Source organism: Chiloscyllium plagiosum, unplaced genomic scaffold, assembly GCF_037043375.1.
Source record: "Chiloscyllium plagiosum isolate Xiang-an unplaced genomic scaffold, Cpla_swu_hap1 HiC_scaffold_1, whole genome shotgun sequence".
NCBI classification, from domain to species: Eukaryota; Metazoa; Chordata; class Chondrichthyes; order Orectolobiformes; family Hemiscylliidae; genus Chiloscyllium; species Chiloscyllium plagiosum.
Window position 1 is genome coordinate 94449556 of NW_028270139.1, and position 17203 is coordinate 94466758.

General features: G+C 43.9%; 1 protein-coding gene across 5 annotated transcripts in view; it reads left to right on the plus strand.

Annotated features, from left to right (window-relative positions):
- The first annotated feature begins 5109 nt into the window (after nt 1–5109).
- Nucleotides 5110–17203, plus strand: part of slc38a9 (solute carrier family 38 member 9) — a 73105-nt gene continuing 61011 nt past the window's right edge. Inside the window, exons 1-2 of one of the 5 annotated variants that reach the window (XM_043688658.2) lie at nt 5110–5189; nt 13422–13584. In XM_043688658.2, the coding sequence (XP_043544593.1) occupies nt 13487–13584 (98 nt within the window). In that variant the 5' untranslated portion in view covers nt 5110–5189; nt 13422–13486. Of the gene's footprint in view, nt 5190–5219; nt 5388–6050; nt 6230–13421; nt 13585–17203 lie in introns of those variants that run through there. The other 4 variants (XM_043688666.2, XM_043688643.2, XM_043688682.2 and 1 more) reach the window with 4 other exon arrangements.

Consider the following 17203-nt stretch of genomic DNA (forward strand, 5'->3'; position numbering starts at 1 on the left):
TAAGGGGCATTTTTTTCATGCAGAGGGTGGTACGTGCATGGAATGAGCTGCCAGAGGATGTGGTGGAGGCTGGTACAATTGCAACATTGAAGAGGCATTTGGATGGATATATGTATAGGTAGGGTTTGGAGGGATATGGGCCGGGTGCTGGCAGGTGGGACTAGATTGGGTTGGGATATCTGGTTGGCGTGGACAGGTTGGACCAAAGGGTCTGTTTCCATGCTGTACATCTCTATGACTGTGTGATTCTAAGAAGCTGGAGAGATTATAGCCTAGTGGCATTATCACTGGACTGTTAATCCAGAGACCTAAGTAATGTTCTGGGGACCATGGTTTGAATCCTGCCATGGCAGATGGTGGAATTTTAATTCAATAAGAATCAGGAATTAAGAGTCTAATGATAACCACAAATCCATTGTTGTTTGTTGCAAAAAGCCATCTAATTCATTAATGTTCTTTGGGGAAAGAAAATGTCATCCATACACAGTCTGGCCTACATGTGACTCCAGACCCACAACAAGGTGTTTGACTCTTCAATTAGGGAAGAGTGGGGGGGACCTAACCAGTGACATCCTCATCCTGTGAATGAATAAAAACGGTTAAATGCAATCCATCATGGATTTAGTATCTCCAATGGTAGCAATGATTGCTCGCATTGGTAATTAATCATCAGATTTTCTTTTAGTCTGACACCAAATGTCTGAAAAGCAATGAGTTGTTACTACAGGCAACTTCCATATTTCATAATTTGGTTATCACCTTTCACACATACTTCCCCCTTAACTGGTTTATGCAAAATACTTTGGCCATATCATGAAGATTGCATAGCATCCTAACTGCCTAAGAAGCATTAACTGTGAGGGTACTTGATCAAAATATTAAAGTCACAACATTTCCTGCCATGCCCATGTATATGAGTAGGACTTTATAAACTTTTAAAAGTTTTTACTTGTCCCAACATAGCTGTTTTAAAATCACCAATGGTTTCCCATTCTACTCTGTCATGATAATTTCTGGAGACTCTCAAGGTTTCAATTATAGGCCTTCATTTTCATTGTTCATATGCTTCCCCATACAGGGTTGAGAATGTGGTGCTGGAAAGGCACAGCAGGTCAGGCAGCATCCAAGGAGCAGGAAGATTGACGTTTCGGGCATAAGCCCTTCATCAGGAATGCTTGATCTGCTGTGCTTTTCCAGCACCACACTCTCAACTCTGATCTCTATCATCTGTAGCCCTCACTTTCTCCTGCTGCCCCATACAAACTGTATTCACCAGTATGAGTCAGGTTCAGCTGCATGCTAATGTTAAAAAAATAGTCAATATGAAATCAGAGAAGGAAGACTCTGCCCACAGCATTTGAGGAAGTGAGAAATCATGAAGGTGTTGTATCTTGACTTCCAGAAAGCTTTAAACAATTTTTCCATTAAAGATTTTATCTAAGATGAAGTGTTTGAGGAGATGTATGGGGAGGGAGATAGTGGTGATGAGATGGAGGTGCACAGTGCCAGGAATTATTGGAGTGAGAACAGCAACTGTTCTGTCCCTGGGTAGTTCGGAGATCGACTCAACAAGGACATCCACTACTAACCCACGGGCTCCCACAGCTACTTAGCCTATACCTCCTCCCACCTTATCTCCTGTAAAAATGCTATCCCTTGTTCCCAATTCCACCGCCTCCACCACCGTCTGCTCCCAGGAGGATCAATTCCACCATAGAACATCCCAGATGGTCTCCTTCTTCAAAGACTGCAACTTCGCCTCCCATGTGTATCTCCTCCGCTTCCCGCATCTCTGCCATTGAACCCCACCCTCGAATCGCAACAAGGACAGAAATGGCCCCTGGTCCTCACTTTCCACCCCGCCAACCTCTGCATATATCGCATCATCCTCCATCATTTCCACCACCTACAAACAGACCCCACCACCAGGGATATATTTCCCTCATTACCCGTATCTGTGTTTTGGAGAGAGCATTCCCTCCGCGACTCCCTTATCAGGTCCACGCACCCCCACCAACCCACCCCCCCCCCCTCGGCATCTTCTCCTTCCCCTGCCACCACAAGAAGTACAAAACCTGCTCCCACACCTTCCCCTTCACCACCATCCAAGGCCCCAAAAGATCATTCCACATCCGACAGAAATTTACCTGTACTTCTACGCACGTCATCTACTGCATCCATTGCACCCGATGTTGGGTGCTACAATGGGGAGACAGGACACCAATTTGCAATCATTTTAGAGAACATCTCTGGGACACCTGCACTAACCAACTCCACTGCCCTGTGGCTGAACACTTTAACTCTCCCTCCCACTCCATCAAGGACATGCAAGTCCTGGGCATCCCTCCATCGCCAAACCCTAATCATCCGACACGTGGAGGAAGTACACCAGATCTTCCTCCTTGGGACCCCCAACCACACAGGATCAATGTGAATTTCACCAGTTTCCCCATTTACCCTCCCCGAGTCAAACTAAGAGAATCGGAAAGTGCAGTTAACTAAGTTGGTACAAAAATGAAGTCATATCATGTTCAGACAGAGTGGGTAAGGAGGTTTTGTTTCTTTTCCAAAGGACATTCATGAGCTAGTTATGTTTTACAATAATCAGCAATTTCACAGTCACTTTCATGGCTTTATACTCCAGAATGATTTGATTCTAATTCTCAAACTTACAACAGTTTCTCATACAATAACTACTGTAACATTACAATCCATTTTCGGAAAAGACTCGCATTTCTATAGTACCCCTCATGACCTCAATTTGTCCCAAATTACTTTACACCTAATAAAGTACCTTTTAAAGTTTAGTGTAGTCACTGTTGTAGTCTGCAATAATATATTATCTCCTAATTGAAGCACCTTTAGAAGTTTTGTCTGTCTTCCTGAATCTCTCCAACTTTCTCAAATAGATATTCAGTCATTTTTAATGTTGTTAAGTTACACTGCAAAACTGATCCCGTTGACTAATTTTTTCATCATTTATCCTTATACCTCCTCATGTAGTTTGGTACAGACTTTTGGCTGGTAATAATCCTCTAAAGCATCCTGGGATGTTTTTTATACTAATGATGCAAATGTTGGTTATTACTTTTTTTTTAAATCAGTGTAGATTATCTCAAATGGCTTGTCACATTCTTACCCAATCAATCACTTCTCATTCGTGCACAACCGTAAATAAGGATTTAAATATCAATATTGCATTTCAATAACATCAGAATATCCCAAGAAAAAACACGGGAGGCACGGTGGCACAGTGGTTAGCACTGCTGCCTCACAGTGCAGGGACCTGGGTTCAATTCCCGCCTCCTGTGACTGACTGTGTGGAGTTTGCACATTCTCCCCGTGTCTGCGTGGATTTCTTCCGGGTGCTCCGGTTCCCTCCCACAGTCCAAAAATGTGCAGGTTCGGTGAATTGGCAATGCTAAATTTCCCGTAGTGTTAGGTGAATGGGTAAATGTAGGGCAATGGGTCTGGGTGGGTCTCGCTTCAGCAGGTCGGTGTGGACGTATTGGGCTGAAGGGCCTGTTTCCGCACTGTAAGTAATCTAATAAAAGAACACAGACAATAAAGTATACAGTGCATACCGCAAAGGTAATGGAGTAAAATACCAAATTTTGTCTTATTTACATTGCTTGGTGGATAAAAGAAGGATGAGTAGGCATCTGACCCTTTGAGAATACCCTACCATTCTCTAATAGTTTTTCAAATTGAGGCCTTAACTCCTGTTTCTAGCCCACGACCCCAGTCGCCTAAACCTTGATTCTTCAAAAGATCAAAAATCAATCAAATTCAGCCTTGAATATGTTGATTTTCTCAAAAATTCTATATTCTCAAAAATTTCAAATCTTAGCTAGCATTAGAGAAGAAATCCTTCACATTAATTACTCAAATTGTAGTAGCAATTCACCCAATAACATGCTCAGATCATGGTCTGCACAACAATTGACAAAAATGGTTCCAGGGATAAACATCTTACAGATTACAGATTACATTACAGTGTGGAAACAGGCCCTTCGGCCCAACAAGTCCACACCGACCCGCCGAAGCGAAACCCACCCATACCCCTACATTTACCCCTTACCTAACACTACGGGCAATTTAGCATGGCCAATTCACCTGGCCCTGCACATCTTTTGGACTGTGGGAGGAAACCGGAGCACCCGGAGGAAACCCACGCAGACACGGGGAGAACGTGCAAACTCCACACAGTCAGTCGCCTGAGGCGGGAATTGAACCCGGGTCTCAGGCGCTGTGAGGCAGCAGTGCTAACCACCGTGCCGCCCACTTAAATCTTAAATTACTTGGGTGGTGTTGAGAATTTAGGTGTGTCCTTCTAATATGAATGTTGAAAATAAGGAAGGATCTGGAGAGAGCAGATAGGGAGAAACTGTTCGCTGGTTGTGGAAAGCGAGGATTGCAGATGCTGAAGATCAGAGTAAAAAATTGTGGTGCTGGAAAAACACAGCTGGTCAGGGACCATCCCAGGAACAGAAGAGTTGATGTTTCCAGCATTAGCATTCTTGACGAAGAGTCGAGTATATGGTGCTGTAAAAACACAACAGGTCAGGCAGCCTCCAAGGGGCAGGAGAATCAACGTTTCAGACATAAGCTAAACGTTGATTCTCCTACACTCTCAACTCTGATACTCCATTATCTGCAGTCTTCACTTTCTCCATTCCTGATGAAGGGCTTATGCTCGAAACGTCAATTCTCCTGCTCCTGGGATGCTGCCTGACCGGCTGTGTTTTTCCAGCGCCACACTTTTTGACTCGTAGTGGAAGATCGAGAAGCAGGTTTGGTTGGCAAAAGAAGCAACAACATGCGAGAAGCCGAAAGAGTGGACATCTGGAAGGCACTGTCTGAGAGAGTGCTACAAACAGATTCAATCTGCTCCCCTCTAAAGGCAACTGGAATCTGAAGAGAAAAGATTATAGGATTTGGAAGCAGCTTGAACAATGCGGGCTGAATGGCCTTTGTGCCGTCACCATTCTGTGAGTCACCAGGCTGAGCGCTGACAGGCATCACGTGACGACGCCGCGCACACCACAAAGGAAGCCGGCTTAGTTCTCGCACGTGATGATGACGACGACTCCTGGTAGCTGACTTCAGCGGAAACCTTGACCGGGAAGGTAGCGAGCCGTGACCGGCTGCAAATAAATAGTGGGGATTTTTAAAATTTGCTGTTGAAGGTAAAATTTACCCGCCGGTTGCGGTACTATTTTCAATTGATGAGTTGTTACTTGATGTCCAGGCAGCAGAGGCTTCTGGGAACAGTAGTTCTACAGCTGCGGCCTGGGAAGTTGAACTGCGCCTGCGCAGACGGAGCGGGCGATCGGGCTATCGGGCTGGTCCCGGTGGAACGCTGAGGGAACCTGGAACCAGGTAAGGTGAGGCACGCGGGCACTGCTGCAGCTATCTGCACTGTACTGCAGTGAGACACTGTCATTGCCTGAGACCACTTACACAGAAGCAGGTCCTGCAAATCTAAACAGAAACAAGTTAGGGGATGTTAGAGCAGATCCGCTGTTTCCAGGAGGCTGAAAGGCACACGTCTCTTACTTTCATATTATAAAACATTTTGCTTTTCAAGTACCGATTTTCATTAGACAATGGTACGAACAGATTGTCACTTCTCGGCGCACTTGATTTCTGAGTCACTCACTCCCTCAGCCTCCAACAGACTCAAACCTCATTCTGATGACCACTGGTAGAAATGGCCTAATTATAGGGTGAGGATGGTATTAAACGCACTCTTGATCTGCTTTTCTTTTTCCCTTCCAGTCGAGTAAACTTTCAGTGATATTTCAAGAAGCCTACTCTCTATGTTGAAGATAAGTTTCACTTCCTTGGAAATAATTAATTGGCAAATTAAGCAGACGTTTGGGACCTGCTGGAATTGTAAAGACTGCAGAGACAGCATTAAAAAAACCCAGCTTGTATTCGAAGTAGTTTGAAATACCTGCTCAGAAATTGTGCCACTCGCATAGTATCGGTTTTTACTTATGTGCGTCTCAAAGGCTACATTGACGCGATCTTTCTCTGGTTTCTAGAATTTGTAATCGATTCCGCAATTGGTTTTTCAACGAGAATGAGTACAAATGTACACCTGTCGATTTAGGATGACTCGCAGATTTGGGATTTTAAATCAGAAACCTTTTGGTATACGAAACTATTAGTATACTAAATGTAACTTGCTGGGCGGTGCTGTTTCTTCCTCTGACATCCTAAGGTGTGTCCTTCTGATATCCTGCCGAACATCTAGTCTGGAGTTAAACAAAAACAAATTGCTGGAGAAACGCGGGTGTGTTACCATCTGTGGAGAGAGGCAGATTTCATAAAATCATATAACCCTCTGTGTGAAAGAAGGCCATTCGAGTCCACACTGACCCTCCAAAGAGCATACCACTCATCTACCCTATCCCCATGGGTAATCTACTTTACACTCTCATCCCTGGACACTATGGGCAATTTAACATTGGCAATCCACCTAATCTGTACATGTTTGGGAGGAAACTAGTCTGAGGAAACAGGCACAGAGTGTGCAAATTCTATACCCAAGGCTGGAATTAATCCCAGATCTCTGGCTCTGAGGCAACAGTGCAAACCACTGAGCCACTCATCAGCCCAATGTTAATGTGACCTTTCCTGAGAACTGATGGTAGCTAAGAAATTCTGGAAGAGTCTCAGTGGATTAGAAATCTACAAATATGACCCTACCTTTCAAGAAAGGTGGGAGACAGAAAGCAGGAAATTGCCAGCGAAGCTATTATCCAGAGTTGTGGAAATTCATGGTTATAATCATAGTGGGATGTCTTCTAAAATCCTAATACAATCCTGTAACAATTTATTTCTGTTGGCTCTGATTTAAATGATCTGGAAATCTACATCCAGAGTAACAGTGACCCTGAAGAGAAACTACTTGATTATCAAATCTCCTCCTCTCAATATCCTGTGCTCCACAGAATAACCACTGAAAATTTGATGCATAAGTGTCCTCTGATTATGACCAGTTTAGAAAAATTTAGCAAAGCAAAGTCGATCTGTTAAGCTGTTGGTACATCAATGAGGTCAGAGTTGCAGGACAGTGAGGAGCAACGTTTTGTTTTTAAAGTAGTGACCTGGAACTTGCTACCAGGTGGATGCTGGAATGTGGACTGTAAATGGTTTCAAAAGGAAATTAGAAGGGCACTTTAAGGAAATGAACTTGGAGGGCCACAGGGACAGAATGGAAGGATGTGTTTAACTGAAATTGCTCTGAGAGTCTGTGAACTCACTTTTATCACTGAGAAGGAATACAATGCCTCAGCATTCTGAGTACAAGATGACATCATGCCTATTATGTTCTGGAGAAAGATTTACCAAACATTCATTCAAGCTTTATCTGATCTCTCCGTCATTTGCAAGCATTGTTATTTTCTCCACTTTATTCGTCTTCTAACATTTTCTGCTGAAATCACTAAACTACCTCAATCTAATTCCTTCGTTATTTTATAAAATTCTCTTTAATCACCGTTGAATCTATACTTTTCTAAACTTAGCATCTTCTCTTGAGTCATTCCTGGGATCAAGACTTTCTCTTTGAAAAGTGGTTGGATCAAAACCCATTTGTATTTAAAAGAATGAGCGGTGATTTTACTGAAATGCGAGATCCTGAGGGGACTTTTTTGGGGTGGATAACAATGATATTTTATCTTGTGGGGGATACTAGAGCTAGGGGTCATAGTTTTAAGAACAAGAGGGTTCCCTTTTGTTATGCAAGTGGTGTCTAAAATATTAATTAATTGGCTGGATGTTTTTGTAATTTGTTAACTTGTAATATTGGCTGTGCATGTATATCTTGAGCTTTTTCAAAAGAATATTTTGACAGTAGAGTACACTGACCATAGCACAAAAGTCTTGAATTTGTAAGAACAGAAGTTTTTTTGAATGTAGTAAGTCTGCAATATTTTCAGAGGTCAAATGATCTGGTTGCAAAGTATCTGTTATTAATTTGATTGTTGTTGCATGTACTGAGTTACAATGAGAAGTATTGATTTGTGTGCTATACAGGGCATACAAAGTGCATCAGGCTAGCAGAAAGGAGTGTAGAATAATGTTACAACCACAGAATGTGCAGCGAAAGAGGTCTGATCAAAAATCCCAGCCTATTTTTACAACTCAAACCCTCCATTCCTGACAACAACCCAGTAAATCTTTTCTGAACCCTCTCCAATTTAATAATATAATTCCTATAACGGGGAGACCCGAACTGCACACAATACTTCAGAAGAGGCCTCACGAATGTTCTATACAACTTCAACGTGACATTCCAATTTGTATCCTCAAATGTTTGAGGAATGAAGGCAAGCGGTCTAAATCCTTTCGTAACCACCCTGTTCAAAAGATTATGCACCTGAACCCTTGGGTGTCTGTTTCTACAACCTAGTCAACGGAGGGAAGACTGGTTTGTGTTATGGACTGGGCTACATTCACAACGCTGCAATTTCTTGCGGCCTTGGGAAGAGCAATTGCCATACCAAGCTGTGATGCATCCAGATAGGATGCTTTCCATAGTTTATCTATGAAAATTGGTCAGAGTCTCTGAAGACATGCCAAATTTTCTTTGCCTCCTGAGAAAGTAGAGGAGGTGTTATGCTTATTTGACCATCACGTTGACACTGGACCAGGACAGATTGGTGATCACTCCCAGGGACTTGATGCTATCGATAATCTCCACCTCACACCATTGTTTTAGACAGGGACATGACCTCCAATCTGCTTTCTGAAGTCAATGACTAGCTCCTTCGTTTTGTTGACATTGGATGCAAAGATTGTTGTCTTTACTCCATACTGCTAAGCTCCCTACCTTTTTCCTGTATTCTGTCTCGTCACTTTGAAATCTGACGTACAATGATGTGTTGTCAGCAAACTAATAAATGGAATTGGTGTAGAATTTGGCCGCACGGTCATAAGGAGTATAATAGAGCTGCATACACATCCTTGTGGAGCACTGGTTTGAGGATTATGGTGAAGGAGATGGTCTTGCCTGTTGTTACTGATTGCAGTTTGTGGGTCAGAAAGTCAAGGATCCAGTTACAGAGCAGAAGATCTGAGACCTAGATCTTGGAATTTCGAGATGAGTTTGTTTGGAATTATGGTGTTGAAATGGAGCTGTAATCAATAAATATGACCTTGATATAGGTATCCTTGTTATCCAGACGTTCCTTGAATAAATGTAGGGTGAGAAAGATGGCATCTGTCATAGACTTATTGTGCTGGTAGGTGAATTGCAAGGCAGTTTGGTAGGCTGGAGTTGATTTTAGCCATGAGTCATCTCTCGCATTGCTTCCTAAATATGGATGTCAGAGCCATCGGGCAATAAGCATTGAGGCATGCTGTGATTTTTTTCCAATGGCACTGGGATAGTGGTCATCTCAGAGCAGGTGGGGACTTTCATAGGAAGGAGAGGTTGAAGATGATTGCGTTGGTGACTGGGGGTGCAGGTGCATTCAGGATTGTTAGCAAAGATGACACTGTTTCACTGATCTTCTGTTCAAAGTGAGCATACAATCCATTGACCTCATCAGGTAGGGATGTACTGTTGCCCATGATTCTGTTTGACTTCACCTTTTACCCCGTTATGTCATGTAAGCCGTGTCCATGTGGTTAGTCTTGAGCCTTGAGCTCTGTTTTGTGCTGCCTTTTGATATGTCTGGCCTTACAAAGGTCGCATTCAGATTTCCTGTATCGGTCAGTATTGCCTGACTTGAATGCCTCATAGCGGGACTTGTGTAGATAGTGGATCTCCCTGTTCATCCATGGTGTCTGATTGGGCAGACTATTGGATTAACTATTCTGTAATGGTTGTGGCATAGTCATTTAGGTTGGCTGCTGAGTTCTTGTATATGGACAAGTTGAGGCAAAAGGCAGTCCCAAAGAAGCCCTTTCATTGCCTCAGGCTAACTCTGCACTACTTTCTGAACTGGGTCCTCACACTTCAATTTCTACTCATAAGCAGTGCAGAGGAGCACAGTGTTGTGAACCGAATTTCCAAAATACGGATGGGGCAGGGAGTGGTAGGCATCTTCTGTTGTATAGCAGTGGTCAAGAATGTTCAGATCTGCAGTAAAACACAACCTGCTTCAGGCAGTTGTTGATCATGTGTTTTTCTTATTAATTTGTTGCATTTGGGTGTTGCTGTCTGGCCAGCATTTATTGACCATCCCTCGTTGCCCTTGAGAAGGTGGTGGTGAACTGTCTACTAAAACCACTGCAATGCACCCATTGTGGTTTGAGTGAGGGAATTCTGGGATTTTGACCTAGCTACGTTGAAAGAATGACAATGTATTTCCAAGTCAGGATGGTGAGTGGCTTGGAGGGGAACTTGATGGTGGTGATGTTCCAATGTATCTGCTGCCCTTTATCCTTCTAGATGCAAATGGAAAGTGCTGTCTGAGGATCTTTTGAATTTTTACAGCATATTTGTAGATAGCAGTGCATGCCACTATTGAGCATTGTGGTGGTGGGAGTGGGTGCTTGTGGATGTAATGCCAATCAAACAGGTTATTTTGTCCTGGATTGTCTCAAGCTTCTTGTGTTGGAGCTGCAATAATCCACGCAAATGGGAAGTGCAGAGGAACCTCAATTATCTGGACGACATGGGCGGGGAGTATTTTATTCTGTTAATTGAATGCTGGATAATTGATGCGTGGCTAACTATGTTATCGGTATTGGGACCTTGTGAGCTTGTTCAGATGATGCAAAATTTGGTTAATCAAATGCCAGATAATCCAGATTCCTTTGTATTTCATCACACTCCTGACCTGTGCCTTGTACATAATGGACAAGCTTTGGGTAATCAGGTGAAGTTACTTGCAGCAGTACTCCTCTGACATGCTGTGGGAACTGCTATTTTTGTGTGGCAACCCAGTTGATTTCTGGTCAATGACAACCTCCAGGAGGTTGATAATGGAGGAATTCAGTGATTAGTAACACCACTGAATGTCAAGCGGCACGGTGGCACAGTGGTTAGCACTGCTGCCTCACAGCGCCAGAGACCCGGGTTCAATTCCGACCTCAGGCGACTGACTGTGTGGAGTTTGCACGTTCTCCCCGTGTCTGCGTGGGTTTCCTCTCACAGTCCAAAGATGTGCAGGTCAGGTGAATTGCCCATGCTAAATTGCCCGTAGTGTTAGGTAAGGGGTAAATGTAGGGGTATGGGTGGTTTGCGCTTCGGTGGGTCGGTGTGGACTTGTTGGGCCGAAGGGCCTGTTTCCACACTGTAAAGTAATCTAAGCGGTGGTGTTTTAGATTCTGTTATTGATGATAGTCATAGCCTGGCATTTGCGTGGTATGAATGTTACTTGACACTTGTCAGCTCATGCCTCTGGATATTATCCAGATCTTGATACATTTGAATATGGACTGAGGAGTGGAGAATTGTACTGGAAAACATTGTGTAACCACTGTTGAACATCGACAAGTCTGACCTTATGATGAAGGGAAGGCCTTTTGAAGCAGCTGAAAATGGTTGGGCCAAGAAGACTACCCTGAGGAACTTCTGCTGAGATGGCTAACCTCCAACAACCATGACCATCATCCTGTGTGCCAGGTTTGACTCCAACCACTGGAGAGTTTGCCTCCTGACACCCATTGATTCCAGTTTTGCTAGGGTTCTTTGAAGCCATCCTCGGTCAAATACAGCCTTGATGTCAAGGGCTGTGTCACACTTGTCTCACCTCTTGAATTCAGCTCTTTTGCCCATGTTTGAACCAAGGTTGTAATGGGGCCAGGAGTTGAGTGGCCCTGGTTGATCCCAAACTAGGCATTACTGAGCAGGTTAATCCTGAGTAGTATTGCTGGATAACACTATTGACACCTTTTAGCACTTAAGTGTAGACTGTCTCTCTCCTTCCAGCTGAAGATTTCCCTGGGTCATCGTCAAGTGACAAGTGGGTGATCCATCTTAACCTCCTCCATTGGTCTCGAGCATCACCAATGCCGGTCTCTAGTTAACTGGATTCACTCCACATATCATCAAGAAAAAGTTGGAGACACTGGACACTGCCAAGTGAATGGCCCCTTGCAATCTTCTGGCAATAGTACTGAAGACTTGTGCTCTAAAACTTAGTACAACCCGAGCTAAGCTGTTCCAATGCAATTACCCAAAAGTGCCCAAGAATATCCTTTGCACAAATAGCAAGACAAATCTATTTTGGCCAATTATCACCCCTGTCAGTCTACTCAGTCACGAGTATCATGTTGGAAGATGTTAACAACAGTGCTATCAAGCAGCACCTGTTCAGTGATACCCAGTTTGTTTGGGTGTGGGAAGGGAGACAGCTGATTGGAGTCACACTTGGCACACAGGATTGGTTGTAGTAGTTGCAGGCCAGTCTTCTCTGCTCCAAGCTATCTCTGCAGGTGTTCCCTCGGGGTGGTGTACTTCAGCTGCTTCATCAATGACCTTCCCGCCATCATCATGTCAGAAGTAGGGATGTTCACTCGAATGCACAATGGTTACCATTGTTTGCAACTCATTGGATACTGAAGCAGTTCCAGTCCAAATATGACAAGACTGGAAAATAACCAGGCTTGGGCTGACAGTTGGCAAGTAATGTTTGCACCTCACAAATGTCAAACATAGACATCCGATAAAAGATACAAACCAGTGCCCCTTGACACTCAGTAGCATTACCATCACCGAGCCCCCACTGTAAATGTCCCATGGGTTACCACTAACCAGAAACTGAACTGGACTCTACGTAAGCACAAGAACAGATCAGAGGTTAGGAATATTGCACCAAGTTACTCACCTTCTGACTCCCCAAAACCTGTCCACCATCTACAAAGCAGAAGTCAGGAGTCTGATGGCATAGACCCAATTGTCTGGATGGCTGCAGCTTCAATATTGCTCATGCTCGTCACCATCCAGGACTAAACAGCCACTTGATCGGCACAACATTCACAAACATTTGCTCCCTCCACCAGCAATGTTCAGCAGCAGCAGTGTGTACTAACTGCAAGATAGACTGTAGAATGCTCTGTTGATCCACTTTGTAAACCTATGACCACTTCCATCTAGAAGGGCAAGGGCAGGAAATGCATGGGAACACCACCATCTGCATTTTCCCCTCTAAGCCACTCACCGTCCTGACTTGGAAATATGTTGGTATTCCTTCAGATTTTTTTAGTTGGATGAAAATCCTGAATCCCCTTCCTAACAGCATTGTGGGTCTACGTGGACTGCAGTGATTCAAGAAGACAGCTCACCACAACTATCTTGAGGGCAATAAGAATGGGAAATAAATGCTGACTCAGCTAGTGACTTCACAACCAGAGTGTATTTAAAACAACATTTTCATTCTGAATCTGCATCTGCTTGTATGACAACAATTTCTATTAACTACCTGAATGTTTATCTTTATATCACTGTGCTATAGGTACATAAAAGAACAGTAACTAATGAAAATATAACCAGGCCTTGGAGATCCAAATATTCTGAAATATGGCAGATGACACCAAACCGTTATTGACTCCTGTGGCTGAGGATAAATTGACACATCTGGAACATACAAAAGGCAAGCAGGAATCAAATTCAAGGAGGTAAGGTTTAATGAATAGTATTCGTAATTAACTGACCTACAAAGCTGCTTTTCCTTCCTCCCACTGCCCCCCCCAAAAAAAAATAATAGAGACTTGAGTGACTTTTTTTAATCAAAAAGGGAGGTAAATTATCAGCAGTGTGTTGTGGAGTAAGGAGATGCTTATTTAATTGTTGAAATTGCTATGGTTGTCCTTACACATGCAAGATTGCATTCGTATCATGTGAACTCAGCCCTCCCTTCAGCAGAGACAGAAGCTTGTCAAGGTGATGGAGGGGTCCTGGTGTCCTATACCTCCATGAATACAGGTGGGGTAGAAGATTTACCTGATGCTTTGAAGCAAGGCAAAACTTTGCTCAGCAACTCCACTGTGGATTTGATCCCCCACTTTAACAAACAGATTTCCCTGGGTGTCAGGTGCTTCCTCCAGTGGGTATTCGCTCCCTGTAGTGCAAGTTGTGTCCATCCATCTCTCTGTTTATTGCCATTGGTGATGTCCTCCCCATTTTTGTTTTCAGTGGAGTCTTTTTTTTTTTTAGCTGATTGACCGGTTGTCATTTTTGAGCCCTACATATGTGGTTCTGACATTGCCTGGGTTCTAGTGACAAAGGGTGTTTAACTAAGGTTGCATTCAGTAGTCATTCGCACATCTAGGGGAATGTGAGGACTGCAGATGCTGGAGAGTCAGAATTATTAAAGTGTGGCGCTAGAAAAAGCACAGCAGGTCAGTTAACATCTGAGGAGCCAGAGAGTCTAATTTTTGGGCATAATCCTTCTTCAGACTTTGTAATACATCTCACTTTTTAAAAAAAAAACATCATAATGAAAAGATGGCTTCAAATCTTTTTCTCTCATACCATTACAGTGGAAACTTGATTATCCGAACGTGATGGGCGGGCAGTATTTCGTTTGGATAATCGATTATTTGGAAAATTGATTAAATGCCTTTCCTCTGGGGCTCGGAGTTTTTAAAGTCTGCTCCACATTCAGGAGACAGCAGCAGCATACAGTGAGAGAGACCCCAACCCCCAGCAAAAAGCACGCGAACCCCTGTCCCCAATACCCCGTCCATCTTCGGCCCCTCTCTGGGGCATTCGGACTGCACACCAACAATATGACTGCTGTAGCTGCCTCTGTGGGGTAAGTCTCCAAATAGCACGCAGCCACAGACATCTTTTTTACTGCAAATGTTTGACAGGTTCCACGTTTGCCCTGCACAGGACAATGTTGGAGAGATTATCCCTGGGAAGCGCAGGGGTGTGTGTATGTCCCTCTGTAAAACTCATAGTCATAGAGATGTACAGCATGGAAACAGACCCTTTGGTCCAACCCGTCCATGCTGACCTGATATCCCAACCCGATCTAGTCACACCTGCCAGCACCCGGCCCATATCCCTCCAAACCCTTCCTATTCATATACCCATCCAAATGCCTCTTCAATGTTGCAATTGTACCAGCCTCCACCACTTTCTCTGGCAGCTCATTCCATACGCGTACCACCCTCTGTGTGAAAAAGTTGTCCCGTAGGTCTCTTTTATATCTTTCCCCTCTCACCCTAAACCTATGCCCTCTAGTTCTGGACTCCCCGACCTCAGGGAAAAGACTTTGTCTATTTATCCTATCCATGCTGCTCATAATTTTGTAAACCTCTATAAGGTCACCCCTCAGCCTCCGACGCTCCAGGGAAAACAGCCCCAGCTTGTTCAGCATCTCCCGGTAGCTCAGATTCTCCAACCCTGGCAACATCCTTGTAAATCTTTTCTGAACCCATTCAAGTTTCACACCATCTTTCCGATAGGAAGGAGACCGGAATTGCATGCAATATTCCAACAGTGGCCTAACCAATGTCCTGTACAGCCGTAACATGACCTCCCAACTCCTGTACTCTGACCAATAAAGGAAAGCATACCAAATGCGACTCCACTTTCAAGGAACTATGAACCTGCACTCCAAGATCTCTTTGATCAGCAACACTCCTTAGGAGCTTACCATTAAGTGTATAACTTCTGCTAAGATTTGCTTTCCCAAAATGCAGCACGTCGCATTTATCTGAATTAAACTCCATCTGCCACTTCTCAGCCCATTGGCCCATCTGGTCCAGATCCTGTTGTAATCTGAGGTAACCCTCTTCACTGTTCACTACACCTCCAATTTTGGTGTCATCTGCAAACTTACTAACTGTACCTCTAATGCAAAAGCCATGTTGACTATCTCTAATCAATCCTTGCCTTTCCAAATACCTGTACGTCCTGTCCCTCAGGATTCCCTCCAACAACTTGCCCACCTCTGAGGTCAGGCTCACTGGTCTATAGTTCATAGAACATAACAGCGCAGTACAGGCCCCTCGATATTGCGCTGACCTGTCGCACCAATCTGAAGCCCATCTAACCTACACTATTCCATGTACGTCCATATGCTTGTCCAATGATGACTTAAATGTACTTAAAGTTGGCGAATGTATTACTGTTGCAGGCAACGCATTCTATACCCTTACTACTCTGAGTAAAGAATCTACCTCTGACATCTGTCCTATATCTATCACCCCTCAATTTAAAGCTATGCCTCCTCATGCTCGCCGTCCCCATACTTTGAAAAAGGCTCTCCCTGTCCACCATATCTAACCCTCTGATTATCTTATATCTCAATTAAGTCACCTCTCAACCTTCTTCTTCTCCAACGAAAACAGCCTCCAGTCCCTCAGCCTTTCCTCGTAAGACCTTCCCTCCATACCAGGCAACACCCTAGTAAATCTCCTCTGCACCCTTTCCAAAGATTCTACATCCTTCTCAAAATGCGGTGACCAGAACTGTACCCAATACTCCAAGTGCTCCAACTCCAAGAGTTTTGTACAGCTGTAGCATAACCTCATGGTTCTGGAACTTGATCCCTCTATTAATAAAAGCTAAAACACTGTATGCCTTCTTAACAACCCTGTCAACCTGGGTGGCAACTTTCAAGGATCTGTGTACCTGGACACCGAGATCTCTCTGCTCATCTACACTTTCAAGAATCTTACCATTAGCCCAGTACTTTGCATTCCGGTTACTCTGACCAAAGTGAATCACCTCACACTTGTCTGCAATAAACTCCATTTGCCAGCTATCAGCCCAGCTCTGCAGCTTATCTATGTCTCTCTGTAACCTACAACATCCTTCGTCACTATCCACAACTCCACCAACCTTCGTGTCGTCTGCAAATTTACTAACCCACCCTTCTACGTCCTCATCCAGGTCGGTCGTTTATAAAAATGACAAACAGCCACACCGACCCTTGCGGTACACCACTAGTAACTGGACTCCAGGATGAACATTTCCCATCAACCACCACCCTCTGGCTTGCTGAAAGAAGACAATTAGTGATCCAAACTGCAATATCTCCCACAATCCCATTCCTCTGCATTTTGTACAATAGCCTACTGTGGGGAACCTTATCGAACGCCTTGCTGAAATCCACATACACCACATCGACCGGTTTACTCTCATCCACCTGTTTGGTCACCTTCTCAAAGAACTCAATAAGGTTTGTGAGGCACGACCTACCCTTCACAAAACCGTGCTGACTATCCCTAATCAAATTATTCTTTTCTAGATGATTATAAATCCTATCTCTTATAACCTTTT